The following is a 16,452-nucleotide window of genomic DNA, read 5'->3' on the forward strand; positions in this document are numbered from 1 at the left end:
CCAGATATGTGAGGTGGAAGGAATGGTGGGTGATCACTGTGCCTGGATCAGACAGGAGGTCTTTGGGTGGCCCGATCATTTTGCTTGAATTTCAGTTGGAAGGGGCCTCATGCTCCAGTCCCCACCTGTGGGTGATCCTTTGATCTCATCCTTAACAAGTGACCTTACAGACTCTATTTGAATATCTCCAGCCATGGGGCAGTCAGTACCTCTCACAGCACACCTGTCTTTGGACAGTGCTATTATAAAGTCCTTCTTCATACTGGGCAGAAATCTTTCCTCTGTAAATGCCACCCCTTGTTCCTGGGTCTGCCTTCTGTATTCATACTGAACAAGTTAATCTCTTATCCCTGGGGATACTGTGCCACCCTAATACCCCTGCATGTTTTTTCATTGTTCATCTCCCATGGTTTTCCCACTCAGCATCCAGGTTTCCCACCTGAATGATGCCCATTTGACCTGTGCTCTTTCTTGAGATGTGGTGCCCCAAACAGAACACCACCCTCCCCTACCCTACATGGCCCAGAGCAGCAGTCACCCGGTACACAGCACCTGTCCAGATGAAACCTCCCCAGAAGTGGCCAGATGCGGTCCCTGCCCTGACAACTTGCTCCGCTTCCTGGCTCTATACAGCCCTCAGATTTTGGATTTCTGAAGGCTCTGGCTCTGCCTAGGACACTATTTCCCGGATTCTGGTTACACACACCAGCTGGATCAGCCCCAGTGCTCAGCCCTGCCTGCCCAGGCATGGCGTGTAATACTCCAGGGCAGCCTGACCTGGGCAGAATGGAGAGTGGCCCTTGCCTCCCTATTCCTGTCCAGCCTAGGCTCACATAGCTTCTTTTGGCGGCCACATCACTTGTGATTCGTAGTTGATCAGACTAATTTTTTTTCACAGGTGCTACTGTGTGAGACCTCATTCCTCCCCAGCTGCCCTTGTGTCATCAACATTTGTCCTTCCTAAACCCATCTTGTTAGATTCAGGCTGTCAAGCTGACTCCTGACTCCTCTCAGCAGACAGCTGGGTAACTGGTTATTGTTGCTGATTCGTGATGAAAGGAACAAAAGGGATCAAGACATAGACTGGAAGGAAGGAAAAGAAGCCAGCATTAATGCCTTGGCCAGCACAGGGTGGTGTCTCAAATGTGGCCCAGTGAGTTCCTGGATGCCAGTGCTCTGGGGACCAGCTGGTTCTTCCACAGGCCTGTGGGGAAATGCCGACTGCAACCTCTCCATCCCATCTGATTGCTCTTCTAGGTTAGGATGGAAATCAGCAAGCTCTCCTCCTCTGAATCTGGAGGCCACCTCTTTGGGATTCACCCCTCGGCAAGTTTACTGACTATCCTGAGTTTAACTTGTACCACCTGTGAGACTGGCATAGCCATTAGAGTAAGTGGTTTGGGTGACCGGCAGTTTGCTGTCACCACAAGACCCTCCTGGGGAGAGGTGACCCTCCAGGGCAATGCTCACTATTTTATATTATGGGATTCAGACTTAACCCCTCAGGGGCATTCTTAGCCTTGATAAGCTAATGTATCAGGACTGCATCACAATTAGAAGGGCAAAGACTTCCAGAAGGCCAGGGCTGGAGAGGTATCGGTGGACCCAGCCTTCTTGTCTCTTTCTGCTGTGTCATCCTGATGGTGGCCCTCACCTCCGAATGCCGCGATGTTCCTCCACCTCCAGCCTCAGTCCAGGCAGGAAGAAGCAAAGCAACATGGAGGAAGGGAAGAGCTGCCCCTGCATCAGGAGAGAAAACTCTCCCAGCAATCATTGCAGACTTCTGCTTGCACCTTATGGGCCAGGGGTAGGTCACATGATTGCTGGGTAGGCGATAGTCTGGAAAGAATTGGGCACGTTGGTACACCAGACAACATTTTGGTAGTGAGACAGATGAGAAGAATAGATACTAGCAGCAAACAGTAGTGTCTGCCTTGGCTGGGCTGTGGCCTAGAGCTGATTTTGTCCCCGGAGATGTTAGGACTTGGCAGTCAAGAGGCTTGAAAAGGAAACCCCATGGGGAAAAAGTCTGTTTTCTCTTTTCCTAAGGCAGCAGTTACAAACTCTGGTTGCAGGTTAGAATCACCTAGAGCGCAGTGGGGAAAAAAATCCTCGTGTCCCACCCCTGGGGACTCGGATTTCATTCATTAGGGGTGAGGCCAACCATGGGAATAGTTTAAAAAGCTTTCTTGGTTGCTTAGTTCTTCTTCAACTATTTTCGGAAGAATTTCAATCGCATACAAAAGTAGATAGTAGTAAATTGATCCCTGGTGTACCTGGGCTTCAACAGTTATCAGCTCATGACCAATCTTGTTTCATCTGTGTTCCCACCCACTTTCCTCCCCTTCCCTCTACTGGATTGTTTCAAAGCAAATCCTGGACATCATGTTGGTGTTTAGGTATCTATTGCTAAATAGTAAGATCTCTTTTTAATAATGTAAGCACATAATCAGCATCGTTTTACCAAGTGATTCTAATAAACAATCAGGGAGGAGAACCTAAGAACAGCTGCTCTGGACCTACATCAACCAGGCCTTTCCCAGTACTGCCTGTACTGGAATCAGGTGTTGGTTTAACATGCAAATTTCCAGGGGCCACCCCATCCTACTGAATCAGAATGTCAATCAGGGATTTGGGAGCCTGCATTTTAACAAGCTTCCCAGGTGCTTGTTAACTAAAGGTAAAGAATTGGGGTGCTAAGGCCTTCCTAGCCCCAAGGCCCCTCTGAACTGAGAAGTAGCCCCAAGCCAGGGATCCCGTGGCACCTGCAGGAGCTGCAAAGTGAGAGAATAAATAAGAGCAGGATGAGGTAGTCCCAGCAGTGGCCAAAGGGAAAGGCTGAGAAACCAAGTGGTGTCCAGGAGGGCACTCCTGTGTCAGCTGGAGCTCCCCAGCAGTGTTCTTGGCCCTCGCCTTATCAGGGTTCTGCCTCTTGGGGATTGGGTGTGGAGGGATGGAGCCTTGTGCTCTCTGGAGAAGTAGAAATATGCCATTGATAGCTGGGTATGAGCAGTAACGCCTGGTATAATATATCCAGAGATAGTCAAGTTTGAGTGGATATATTTGAATATGGGGAGGTGGGTTAGAGAAAATCTGGCAACAAATCAGTTTGAAATTTTTTTCTTGCTGTGACCTTTTTGTTACTTTTTAAAATATCAAATAGTGCAAAAGGATGGCAGGGGACAAGGACAGTTCTGCCAGAGACACCTTGTTCTTTTTGTACAGCAAATCCTGGGGATATGGTAAAACAGTGATTGATTTTAGATAAAGTCATTTAACTAGTTTTGGGTGTAGTGACCATACCACTCTGCTCACTTGTGACCAATGCCCCCACCAGGGGTAGTGTCAGAGAAAGCCAAGTAGGGGCCAGGACTTACATTCTCACCCAGTAGTAATAAGGAACCCTGCCTGCTTGGGGTGGGGGGCGGGTAGAGGAGTGTCAGAGGACACCTAGTAGAGACAGAGCTAGGACTTCCTCCACCTCTCAGCAGTAATGAGACCACACACCCCCATACAGTGGAGAGCAGTAGTGAGGCACTCCGACCCCTCACCAATAGCCAGGGAGGTATTGGTGAAGACCCAGCGGGAAGCCGGAACTCCCATCCGTACCCAGCAGTAACTCCTTCCAATTTACTTTATGAAGCTAGTATTAGCTGATTCTAAAACCAGAAAAAGACCGTACAAAACAGAGGACTGCAGACCAATACCCCTCATGAATATAGGTGCCAAAATCCTTAAAATATTAGCCAGTAGAATTCAGCAATATATGAAAAGAATTGTAAGCCATAAAAAAGTGAATTTGTTCCAGGGCTGCAAAGATGGCTCGTTGCTAAAAATCAGTTAATGTAATCCAGCAAACTGAAGGCCAAAGAAGAAAAATGCCATGAATCTATTATTGCAGAAAGAGCAAAATTTAACACTCATTTGTGATAAACACTCTCAGAAAAATAGGCATAGATGGAAACTTCCTAAACTTGATAAAGAGCATCTGTGAAAACCATGCAGCTAACATTATATTTCCTGGTGAAAGACTGAATGCCTTCTCCCTAAGATGGGAGCAGGGCAAGAATGTCCACTCTCACCACCGACTCGCCATAGTGCAATAAGGAAGTGCAATAAAGCAAGAAAAGGAAATAAAAGTCATACAGATTGTAAAAGAAGAAATAAAACTGTCCCTATTTGCAGATGACATGATTGACTACATAGAAAATCCCAAGGAATCCTCAGAGCACCCCTAGAACTAATAAATGAGTTCAGCAGGACACAGGATACAAGATAACACGCACAAGTCAGTGTATTTCTATATGCTAGCAGTGAACTCGTGGGTATCAACATCTAAAATAATACTATTTACAATTGCTCAAAAGAATGAGTTACTTAGGTATAAATACAACAAATTATACAAGATTTGTACATTGAAAATGATACAATACTGATGAAAGAAATCAAAGATCTAAATAAATGGAGACCCACACTATGTTCAGGGATTGAAAGACTCAAAAAAGTAAAGATGTTGACTTTCCCTAAATTGATATACAAGTTTAGCACAATTTCTATCAAAATCCCAGTCAGATTTTTATAGAAAAAGACAAGATTGTTCTAAAACTTATATGAAAAGGCAAAGGAAATAGAATAACAAAAACAATTTTGAAAAAGAAAAATAAGGTGGGAGTGCATAACTCAGTGAAACAGAGAATCCAGAAATAAAACCACATGGATATGCCCAACCGTTATTTGACAAAGGTGCAAAAGCAAATCAATGGAGGAAAGATAACATTTTCAAAAAATGGTGCTGGAGCATGGATATTCATAGACAAAAACAAAAACAACCAACTTTGACTTATCTCACATTTTATACAAAAGTTAACTCACAATGGATCATGGACTTAAATTATAAAACACAAGACTAGGGACTTCCCTGGCGGTCCAGTGGTTAAGACTCCGACCTTCCAATGCAAGGGACACGGGTTCAATCCTCGGTTGGGGAACTAAGATCCCACATGCCTCGTGGTATGGCCAAAAAATGAAAAAACAAACAAACAAACAAAACAAGACTATAAATCTTTTAGAAAAAAACAGGAGAAAATCTTTGGGTTGAGGCATAGGCAAAGAGTTCTGAAACTTGACACCAAAATATGATCCATAAAAGGAAAAATTGAATAATCAGACTTCAAAATGAAACACTATTTCTCTACGTAAAGATCCTGTTAAGAGGATGAAAAGACAAGTTATAGACTAGGAGAAAATATTTGCATACCACATATGCAACAAAGGACTAGCATCTAGAACATATAAAGAACTCTCAAAACTCAATAGTGAAAGAACAAACACTGCAATTACAATAGAATATACACAAAAGACATAAAGAGACATTTTAATCAAAGGGGATATACTGATGGCAAATAAGCACATGAAAAGAGTTTCAACCTCATTAGCCATTAGAGAAATGCAAATTAAGACCACAGTGGATATCTTTACACAGTTACCAGCATGGTTAAAATAAAAAATAGTGATACCACCAAATGCTGGCAAGGATATGGGGAAACTGGATCACTCATACATCACTGCTGGGAATGTAGAATGCTACAGCCACCCTGGAAAACAGTTTTAAAGTTTCTTAAAAAACTAAACATGCAACTACCATATGACCCAGCAATTGCTGTTCTGGGCATTTACCCAAGAGAAAAACAGGTTCACACAAAACCTGTACAGGAATGTTCCTGGCTGCTTTATTTGTAATAGCCCTAAATTGGAAGCAACCCAGATGACCTTCAATAGTTGAATGGTTAAACGAACTGTGGTACAGGATACCATAGAATACAATTTAGCAATAGAAAGGAACAAATTATTGATACATGCGACAATAGACAATCAGATGAATCTCTAGGGAATTACGTTGTGTGAAAAAAGCCAATCCCAAAAGGTTAATATTCTATGACTCCATTCTTGAAATGACAATTATAGAGATGGAGAACAGATTAGTGGTTAAAGAGGATGTGGGAGTGGGTGTGGCTATAAAAGGATAACACAAGGGATCCTTGCGGTGGTGGAACTGTTCTGTATTTTCACTGCATATGTCAATATCCTGGTTGTGATATTGTACTAGAGTTTTGCACGATGTTACCATTAGGGGAAATTGGGTAAAAGGTACAGGGCATCTCTCTGTATTCTGAACTTCATGTGAATCTAGAATTATTTCAAAATAAAAAAAACTATCAGGAAGCCATGTAAAACCTAAGGGTTAAGACGTTGCATTTGCAGAAGGCTTTGTTGACAGAGCTCTATCACTGGAAGGCTCTTCCTACACAGTGGCAAAAATGTCCACTGCAACTGCTGGCCCACTTTGTCCCAGACTAGTAACCTTGAGGAAACAGGCCCTCCTCCTCAGTGGCACCAACAGATTGTCCTCAGGGGTTTGGGGTGGGAGTAGTGAGTAGGGTGGGTCCTGGTGCCTGAGGGCCTGTTGAGTTGCTTCCACCCCAGAACAAGGTCTGGTGTGACCACAGCCTCTGCTCATGGCTTTCTTTCCTCTTGCAGAGGCTCGCTGCTGTTTCACTCTGCCTCCTTTGTCCCTGACGACCGTCGGACTTACGCTGCTTCGGTGAACCCAGTGAGTGGCAGCCCGGCTACCTGGGAGCCAGCCAGGTGGTCAGAGCCCTCCTCCCGGGGCTCCCAGGCCCTGACCCACCCTCAGAGTAAGGGCTTCAGTGCTTCGAGGGCACTCAGAGCCACTCTCTCACTCGCTGAACAACCCCTGCCCCATCAAATGAAGTTAGGGGTTAAGAGTTTAGACTCTGAAATCTCTCAGTCCTTCTTTCAGTTCCAGGTCTATCGCTAATTATGTTGGGCATTTTAAAATGTCTGTTTCCTCACTTGTAACGAGATATAATAATCATACTTATTATATGGAGTTATTGTGAGAATTAAAATAATGCATGCACAGTGCCTTGCCCATGGTAGGTACTCAGTACTTGACGATGAAGATGACAGTGATGATGGTGATGGTGAGATGATGGTATTGTAGATGAGGAAACTGAGGTTCAGAAAGAGGAGGTAACTTGCCCAAGCAATATTGCTAGTTGGTGGTAGAGTCTGGGTTAGAACCTGGTCTCTTGATTCTGAGTCCAAGCATTTCTACTATACCAGGGTGCTTCTCCAAACAGCAAGAGACAAGTGGGGAGGGCCAGGCCTGGGCCACTCAGGAAGCCCTAATTTTTACTGCCCAGAGGAGGCCTGGTCATTCAGCCCTCAGGATCCTGGGTTCCTAACGTGGGGTCTGACCTTTTAAAACAGGTTGCCAGCAAAGCTGTCTTGGTCACAGGCTGTGACTCTGGATTTGGGTTCTCCTTGGCCAAGCATCTGCATTCAAAAGGCTTCCTTGTATTTGCTGGCTACTTGATGAAGGTAAGAGATGGGTCATCTTCATAATCATTGTCCTTTTTTTTTTTTTTTTTTTTTTTTTTTTTGCGGTACACGGGCCTCTCACTGTTGTGGCCTCTCCCCTTGCGGAGCACAGGCTCCGGATGTGCAGGCTCAGTGGCCATGGCTCATGGGCCTAGCTGCTCTGCGATATGTGGGATCTTCCCGGACCAGGACACGAACCCGTATCCCCTGCATCAGCAAGCGGACTCTCAACCACTGCGCCACCAGGAAGCCCATCATTGTCCTTTTATACATGGTTATTGTTTGGTAGGGTTTTAAAATTGCAATCAAATACACATAAAATAAAATATACCATCTTAACCACTTTTAAGAGTACTGTTCAGCAGTGTTAAATATATTCACATTGTTGTACAACCATCACCTCCATCCATCCCCATAACACTTTTTGTCTTGCAAAACTGAAAGTCTATACCTAATATAAACAATAACTGCCCATTCTCCCCTCCCCTCCAGTCCCTGGCAACCACCATTACAATTTCTGTCTTTATGAATTTGACTACTCTAAGTACCTAACATAAGTGGACTTGTGCAGTGTTTGTCTTTTTGTGACTGGCTTATTTCATCTGGCATAATGTCCTCAAGGTTCATCCATGCTGTAGCATATTACAGAATTTCCTTCCTTTTCAAGGCTGAGTAATATTCCACTGTGTGTATATGCCGTATATTGCTTATCCATTCATCTGTCAATGGACATTTGGGTTTCTTCTACATTTTGGCTATTGTGAATAATGCTGTTATGAACATGGGTGTACAAATATCTCTTCAAGATCCTGCTTTCGATTCTTCGGGGTATATACCCACAAGTAGAATTACTGGATCATATGATGATTTTATCTTAAATTGTTTGAGGAACTGCCACACTGTTTTCCACAGTGATTGTACCATTCTACATTCCTACCAGCAGTGCACAAGGGTTCCAATTTCTCTACATCCTTGCCAATACTTGTTGTTTTATGGGGTTTTTTCTGATAATAGTCATCATAATGGGTGTGAGGTGATATCTCATTGTAGTTTTGATTTGCATTTCCCTCATAATTTTTGATGTTGAGAACCTTTTCATGTGCTTACTGGCCATTCATAGATCTTCCTTGGAGAAATGTCTGTTGAAGTCCTTTGCCCTTTTTTTTTTTTTTTTTTTTTTTTTTGCGGTATGCGGGCCTCTCACTGTTGTGGCCTCTCCCGTTGCGGAGCACAGGCTCCAGACGCGCAGGCTCAGTGGCCATGGCTCACGGGCCCAGCCGCTCCGTGGCATGTGGGATCTTCCCAGACCGGGGCACGAACCCATGTCCCCTGCATCGGCAGGCGGACTCTCAACCACTGCGCCACCAGGGAAGCCCCCCTTTGCCCATTTTTTAATGGTATGTTTTTGTTGTTTGTTGAGTTTTAGGAATTCTCTATATATTCTGGATATTAAATCCTTATCAGATATGTGATTTGCAAATATTTTCTCCCACTCTGTGGGTTGCCTTTTTACTCTGGGCTAGTGTCTATGATATACAAAATTAAAAAAAATTTATGAAGTCTAATTTGCCTATTTTTAATTTTGTTACTTGCGCCTTTGGTGTCATATCCAAGAAATCATTGCCAAGTCCAATGTCATGAAGTTTTGCCCTATGTTTCTTCTAAGAGTTTTATTGTTTTGGTCTTACATGTAGGTTCTTGATCCATTTTGAGTTAATTTTTGTGTGTGGTATTAGGTAAGGGTCCAACTTCATTCTTTTACATGTGGATATCCACTTTTCCCAGCACCACTTGTTGAAAAGACTGTCCTTTCCCCAGTGAGTGGTCAAGGTACACTTGTCAAAAATCATTTGTTCATATATATGAGGGTTTATTTCTGGGCTCTCAATTCTATTCCATTGGTCTGTCTTTATGCCAATACTAGACTATTTTGATTATTGTAGCTTTGTAGTAAGTTTCGAAATCAATAAGTCTGAGTCCTCCAGTTTTGTTCTTCTTTTTCAAGTTTGTTTTGGCTATTTGGAGTCCCTTGAGATTCTATATGAATTTTAGGATAGGTTTCTCTTTCTCTAAAAAAACATCATTAAGATTTTGACAGGTATTGGATTAAATCTGTGGATTGCTTTGGGTAGTACTGACATTTTAACAGTATTAAGTCATCCGATCCATGAACACAGGATGTGTTTCCATTTATTTCTTTCACCTTTAATTTCTTTCAGAAATGTTTTGTGGTTTTCATTGTGCAAGTCTTTCACTTTCTTGGTTAAGCTAATTCCTAAGTATTTTATTGTTTTTTGATGCTATTGTCAATGGAATTGTTTTTGTCATTTCCTTTTCAGATTGTTCATTGTTTGTTTGTAGAAATGTGCCTGATTTTTGTGTGTTGACTTTTATCCTGCCACTGTGCTGAATTCACTTGTTATTTCTAACAGGGTTTTACTTTTGTGGAATCTTTAGGGTTTTCTACATGTAAGATCATATCATCTGCAAGCAGATAGTTTTACTTCTTCCTTTCCAGTTTGGATATCTTTCTTTTTCTTGCCTAATTGCTCTGGCTACAACTTCCAGTAATATGTTGAATAGAAGTGGTTAGACTGGCCAAAATCAACCGCAATTTACTATCTATACAGTCTCCTGGAAGTTGCAAGCCTTCAACAGATCCTAGAATTCCAAAATAGTTACATTAGACAGATTCTGCCAGTGCACTTATTGTCTAGGTGGGGAGACAGATTCCTGGTGGTTCCTAGTCTGCCATCTTCCCAGAATCTTACTTCAAGCTGAGTATTTAATATCAGTACTGCCCAGAACCTGGGCCAGTGTTTGTAGTTGTTTTTTAATTGCCTTCCCAACAACTGGCTCATCTGTTGCTTACAACAGCTGATATCTTTTCCATTCACTTCAGTGTCTCTTGTTCTTCATAGCTTCATTCATTCATTCATTCATTCATTCATTTGCCAAATGCTAATGATGTTCCTGACACTTTGCTAGGTGCTGAAGAAGAGTAAGACCTGATCCCTGTCCCCAAGGAGCATTGTCCAGTGGTGATGGGACAGCCATGCACAGACACAGCTGGAAGAATTAGAGTGGAGAGTGTTCTCAGGGTTGTGCAAAGAATGTTTAATGAGAATGCACAGAAGGAAGGGATTGACTCTGGCATGACAAAAGGGGTGACGTTTATTCTGGGCCATGGAGAATGAATAATGCTGTCATAGGTGGAGACTGGGAGGAATGACCTGTCAGACAGAAGGAGTAACCTAACCATAGGCTTGGAAGTATGAGGCTCCACTGGGACTCATAAAATGGAATTTAGGATGCATGAAAGGAAGCATTGGGATGTGAAGCTGCAAAAGGAATTAGGAGACAATTCCCCTAATTTAGCAAGTTCTTCTACATTTACCACAATCCATTTTTAGAACATTTCCAACTTTCAGAAATTTCCCTCTTGATCATTTGCACACCTACCCACACCTACCTCTAGTTCTAGGTAGCCACTGATTTCTGCCTCTTTAGATTTGCCTTTCTGGACTATTCAAATAAATGGAATCATACAATGAGTAGTCTTATGTGCCAGGTTTATTTTACTTAGCATAAAGTGTTTGAGATTCATCCATATTGTAGAATGTATCAGTAGTTCATTCCTTTTTACTACTGGTTGCTGTTTTATTGTATGGATATGCTACATTAAAAAATTCACTAGTTGATAGATATTTGGATTAAAATGTTTGGATTTTTGGCCATTTTTGGCCATTTGGTGCTTCTTTTACTGTTCTTTAAAGGCATGATCCAGAAGTTGCACATATAGCACCCATGCTGTCACTCTATTGGCCAGAGCTTAGTCACATGGCCTACCTGACTGCTAGGGATGCTGGGAAATGTAATTGGTATTCTGAAACAATATGTACCCTGCTTTAAGTCAGGGGTTTTACTGCTATAGAAGAAGGGAAGAATGGGTATTCAGGACAACTTGCTGTCTCTGCTCAGTGGATGAGACATTTTTCTTTATTTTGAAGGCAGTAGGACCCCTGGGAAGGAATTTTTTTTTTTACTAGGTTTAATGTCTATAAAACAGTATCTGTTCAATGTAAAAAATTCAAGAATATGAACAAGTACAAATAGTAAAGTAATTTGCATTGTCATGGTCTGAACATATTTCTAGATCAGAGAAGAGTTTATTTGTCCTTTTAATTTCTACTTATTTTGCATTATGAAAGTAGTACATACTCCCAATAGATTCAAACAATACAGAAATATGTGGTGTAAAAAAGTGAAGTCTTTTCATTTCAGTCTCTTGCCCCAAAGTAACTGCAATTCATCTGTGCACTGTATTTCTTACTTGCGTTATTATAAACAAAGCCACAGTGAATAATCTTGCACCTGTCTTTTTTTTTTTTTTTTTTTTTGCGGTACGCGGGTCTCTCACTGTTGTGGCCTCTCCCGTTGCGGAGCACAGGCTCCGGATGTGCAGGCTCAGCGGCCATGGCTCACGGGCCCAGCCACTCCGTGGCATGTGGGATCTCCCCGGAGCGGGGCACGAACCCGTGTCCCCTGCATCGGCAGGCGGACTCTCAACCACTGTGCCACCAGGGAAGCCCTTGCACCTATCTTTCATTAGTAATTCTTAGGAAAAATTTCTAGATGTGAAAGTGCTAGGTGGAAAGGTGTGCAGATTTTAGAATTTATTCAAATCTGCCAGAGTGCTCCCCTCAAAAGCTATACCAGTGCCTACTCCCTCTAACGGTGAAAGGATCTGGGGGGAAATGGGTGTGGCTATGCTTAAGGTTGGGTTCTCTGTATAATGTGGACCTGCCTTAACAGGTCCTGGCAGGAGTCGTGGTGCCTCAAAACACCTTGTGCCTTTAAAATTCCTCATTCATATATTCAGCACCTGTGCCATTGTGCTGGCCTGTCCAGGGACAAGGTGGGAGCACACCTGGACTTAATGCTGCAGAGGAGCTTTCGAGAGGGAGTCAGGGCTTTGGGTGCTAGTCCTAGATCAGCCACTAACCCGGGAACTGGGCAAGCACTTCACCTCCCTGAGTCCCACTCTGCTCTTACTTAAATGAGAGGGTCCAACTGGGTGATCTCAGGTCCTTCCACTCCTGCAGCGGTGATTTTATGAGTTAGTGACACGTTCTTTGAGGAGAGTACCAGGCAAATCACTGCCAGGTTATGTCTGGTGGTGTCTACCTCTTGACTATTACGGTGTCATGGTCTGTCTGTTCTGGTTAAGAGCTAGAGGGGGCAGAAGTCACTAGAGGTCTGAATTAGTTATGCAAACCAGAAGATGGTCAGAGCCATTAGGGACTATGGATAAAGTGCTGCAGGAGTTGAAAATGGGAGATTAGTCTTCCAAGCTGGTTCTGAGACGTTAAGCCACATGATAGATTCTAGCTACATCTGCCAAACACTCTGCCTGCTCGTATTTAGTTACCCCTCCTCTTGTGCTTCAGATCTCAGTGCCTCAGGCCAACTCAGGGACTTGGCTCCACCAGATAGGTGTCTCCACCCTCCCACATCATTAACCCCTCACTGTCTACCAAATCACTTTGGCACATGTACATGCGTGTGCGCACACACACACCACGACACAACTCCACTTCCTGTGTGTACTACCACCCCATTTCTCTGCTTCCCTTTATAGAAAAGCACCCCGAGAGGGTTTCTTGTACTAGATATTTTCATTTACTTTCCATTTTTTTCCCCAACCTAGTTAGATGGGGCTTTTGCTCCTACCACTCTGTTTATTTGTTTATTCACAAAAGATGTTTATTGAGCACCTGCTATGATCCAACAACATTCTCTGTTGGAGCTACAGCATGTACCAATTCAGTGACAGGTTCTTGCCCTGTGGAGTTTACGTGGGGGGAGGAGATAGACAAGGAATACAATAAGTAAGTAAATTGCTTCTCTGTGAGATGATAAAAGCTATGGAGGAAAATAAAGCAGGAAAAGAAGATGGAGGGTGAATGTGGTGGAAGGGGTGCCCGGTTTTAAAGAGGGAGGAAGGACTTCACTGAGAAGTGAGGGAGCGAGTCATGCAGATGCGTGTGGGAAAAGGGGATGGCCAAGCCAAAACCCCCAAGGAGAGCGTGTGCCTGGGGGGCTAGAGAAACAGCAGGAGGCCTCTGTGGCTGAAGCCCAATAAGTGAGAGGGGCGTAGTGTGAATGAGCATGGGGGGTGGTAGTGGGAAGATTTGTATCGGAGGAGGAAAAGATTGCCTCTCTGGGAGCGCAGGGAAGGCTTGGTGGGCCAAGATGGCATTTCATCACCATCTGGAAGGACGAACAGGAGTTCCCTGTGATGGGCGGAGGTGGCATATCCAGACATCACTGGTACTTTGAGGTTGCTGAAGCCTGGTGCCCTTTGTGGAGGAAGAGGAAGCTGAGAAAGGAAGTCAGGACCAGACCAGGAGGGGCTCTGAATGCCTCTGATACGGCTTTTATCAAGGATGCCAGCAGTCCCTATTTTGTCAGATCCATTGGCTACTTCTCAGACCATTTTCATACGCAACCTGTCAGCAGCTTTGACCAAACAAACCGCTCTCGCTTGTAACACTTTGTTTCTTGACTTTGTGGACACCCTGCACTCTTGGTTTTTCTCCATCTCCTTTGCTGGCTCCTCCTTTTTGGCTCATCCTGTAATATTACAACACCCCAGACTTGTTCCTCTTGTCACCATATTTCTAATACGTGTGATAGATGCTCACATATAATATGTGCTGAGTGTCTTCACATTCTGCCTTGAGGTGCTAGACAGCCTAACAATAAATGCTGAGAGGCTGTGAAACTCTTCTGCCGGGACTAGTCATGACCTGCCTCGATGTTGTAATAAATTGAGGTAGAAGAGGTTGAAGGGTTGGAAAGGGTAGTTAGGGTGCTGTGCTATTTTCCCTCTGGTCTCAACTAAAATGAGGTGGGCTTCAAGAGAACTTACTTGGAGAACTTAAATTTTGTGCCTTGGAGTTTGGAGGTCACAAAATGGTGTGTTAGTGTTTACCAAAAGAAGTCTAAAAGCCCCCAAATGAGGGTGGAATGGCTCATCTGGAAGCAGAGCAAAGAGAGCCCCTAGAGAGGGGGCTGTCCTTCTACGGGCAGGACACTGCCGCCTGGACCTGATATGCACAATGGGAGAGCTGCCTGGAGTCATCTTAAGGGCACCTGTGCAGTGAGACTTCTAAGAGGGTGCATGTGACTCAGCCAGAAGGGTGTCCCACTGAAGCCCAGGCTGAGGGAGGAGATGCCCAGGTAGAGGAGGGAATGGTCCAGTGGAAGGATCTCTGCAGAAACCACAAAAGTGTCCCAAGAAAGGAGGACCAGCTCTTGAGCACCTGCTGTCCCAGGGCTCCAAGAGCAGACGACAGTGGCACCACCCTCAGAAGACTACATCTTGCCCTTTCATTAGCCAGCCCCTGCATCCAGCCCTGGAAGAGTCAGAGATTAAGGAATAGGAGAGGAGGACGAACCTGAAAATAGTGAGAAGGCCAGCCTCCAGCCCTGCTACCTGGTACCCCATTCCCACTTCCCACAGCCCTGCCAGGCCTGGGTCAGGGCAGCCTCTAAACTGGATATAAGTTGTTGGGGTTTTTTTGAAGTTTATTTTATTTAATTTATTTTTTTATACAGCAGGTTCTTATTAGTCATCTATTTTATACATATCAGTGTATACATGTCAATCCCAATCTCCCAATTCATCACACCACCCCCACCCCCACCCCCTGCCACTTTCCCCCCTTGGTGTCCATACGTTTGTTCTCTACATCGGTGTCTCTATTTCTGCCCTGCAAACCGGTTCATCTGTACCATTTTTCTAGGTTCCACATATATGCGTTAATATACGATATTTGTTTTTCTCTTTCTGACTTACTTCCCTCTGTATGACAGTCTCTAGATCCAAACTGGATATCTAAACTGGATATAAGTTTGAGAGTTTGGGTATTCAAGCCAGACTGGACAGGAGTTATTTGATTAGTAGACTGAACTGGACTCCCTGCCAAAACAAAAAGGTTCTCTGTTATCTGAGAATGAGTGGAAAAGCTACAAGACTTGCCTGAAATTTCATCCAGGGGTGGTAAAATAGCTTACAGACGAAGTTTAAAGGGATAGTGAAAGAAGTGGGTTTATCAATAAACCGGTTACACAGGCACCAACACAGTAGGACCGAATGCTTGTCCCTGAGCAGCAAGACAGACATGGACAAAGACAGAAACCCTGGAGCCAGGGAGGCAGTGTGGCCCGGGCAGTGCAGCCTGGGCCCCGGGACAGGTGGATCCAGAAGGGGACAGACTGCCATAGTCTGCGGGCTGCGGGCTGAGGGGGGTTGGGAAAAGTTTCTTTTGAACAGCTAGAGGCAAACTGACAGCAGGACATGCAGGCTGCTCAGAGGCAGATGAGGACTCCTGGGAGGTCTGTCAGGAGAAGGTAGGAGGGTGGGGTTTCTCTCCTGGGGCCTGAATGCTGAGCCTGAAGCTGTGGGCTGTGAGATTAACTCCCGGTTTCCTCTGTGAGAAGGCTCTTAGCTGCCAAGCTGCCAAACTAAGTTCCTGCCGGTACCCTGGCCTAGAGTGAGGGGCTTCCCCCGGGAACTGCAGGGGCATTGGCTTGATGCTGGCTAGAGGCACAGGAGAGGTCTGGCGTGGGGCCCGAGAGCTGCTGCCAGATGGCAGCAGGGTTGACAAAGTCCAGAGGAGGAAATGTCACTCAGCTCTCGACAGCAGCTGGAATCCATGTTATCGGGAGTAGACATCAGCATCCCTCGGAGACTCAGGCCACGCGGGCTCTACCCCAAGGGGCATTTGAGGAACCACGATATGAAGACTGAATTAAAACAAGATATGTATTTTCCTAATGTCCACGTGCTGTCTGTGGGAAAGAGAGGTGTCTGTGGGCACCAGCCCCTCCAGCCTCTGGACTTGAAGATGGCGTCCAGGGAGCTCTTCTCTGGTGCAGCCCTCTGTGGGGACGGCAGCAGGACCTCCAGGCTTGTCTGCTCCCCCGTGGCTGGAACACCATGTCGTTTGGGAAGACTGGCATACCAGGGGGGTTCAGCGT

The 16,452-nt window shown here is 44.6% G+C and overlaps 1 protein-coding gene across 1 annotated transcript in view; it reads left to right on the forward strand.

The window, feature by feature from the left end:
- BDH1 (3-hydroxybutyrate dehydrogenase 1) overlaps nucleotides 1-16,452 on the forward strand; it is a 33,390-nt gene that overhangs the window by 8,994 nt on the left and 7,944 nt on the right. The window contains 3 exon segments of the mRNA XM_060098850.1: nucleotides 6,538-6,610; nucleotides 7,294-7,404; nucleotides 7,517-7,689. Coding sequence (XP_059954833.1) covers nucleotides 6,538-6,610; nucleotides 7,294-7,404; nucleotides 7,517-7,689 — 357 coding nt within the window.

Source organism: Mesoplodon densirostris, chromosome 5 (assembly GCF_025265405.1).
Source record: "Mesoplodon densirostris isolate mMesDen1 chromosome 5, mMesDen1 primary haplotype, whole genome shotgun sequence".
Taxonomy (NCBI): Eukaryota; Metazoa; Chordata; class Mammalia; order Artiodactyla; family Ziphiidae; genus Mesoplodon; species Mesoplodon densirostris.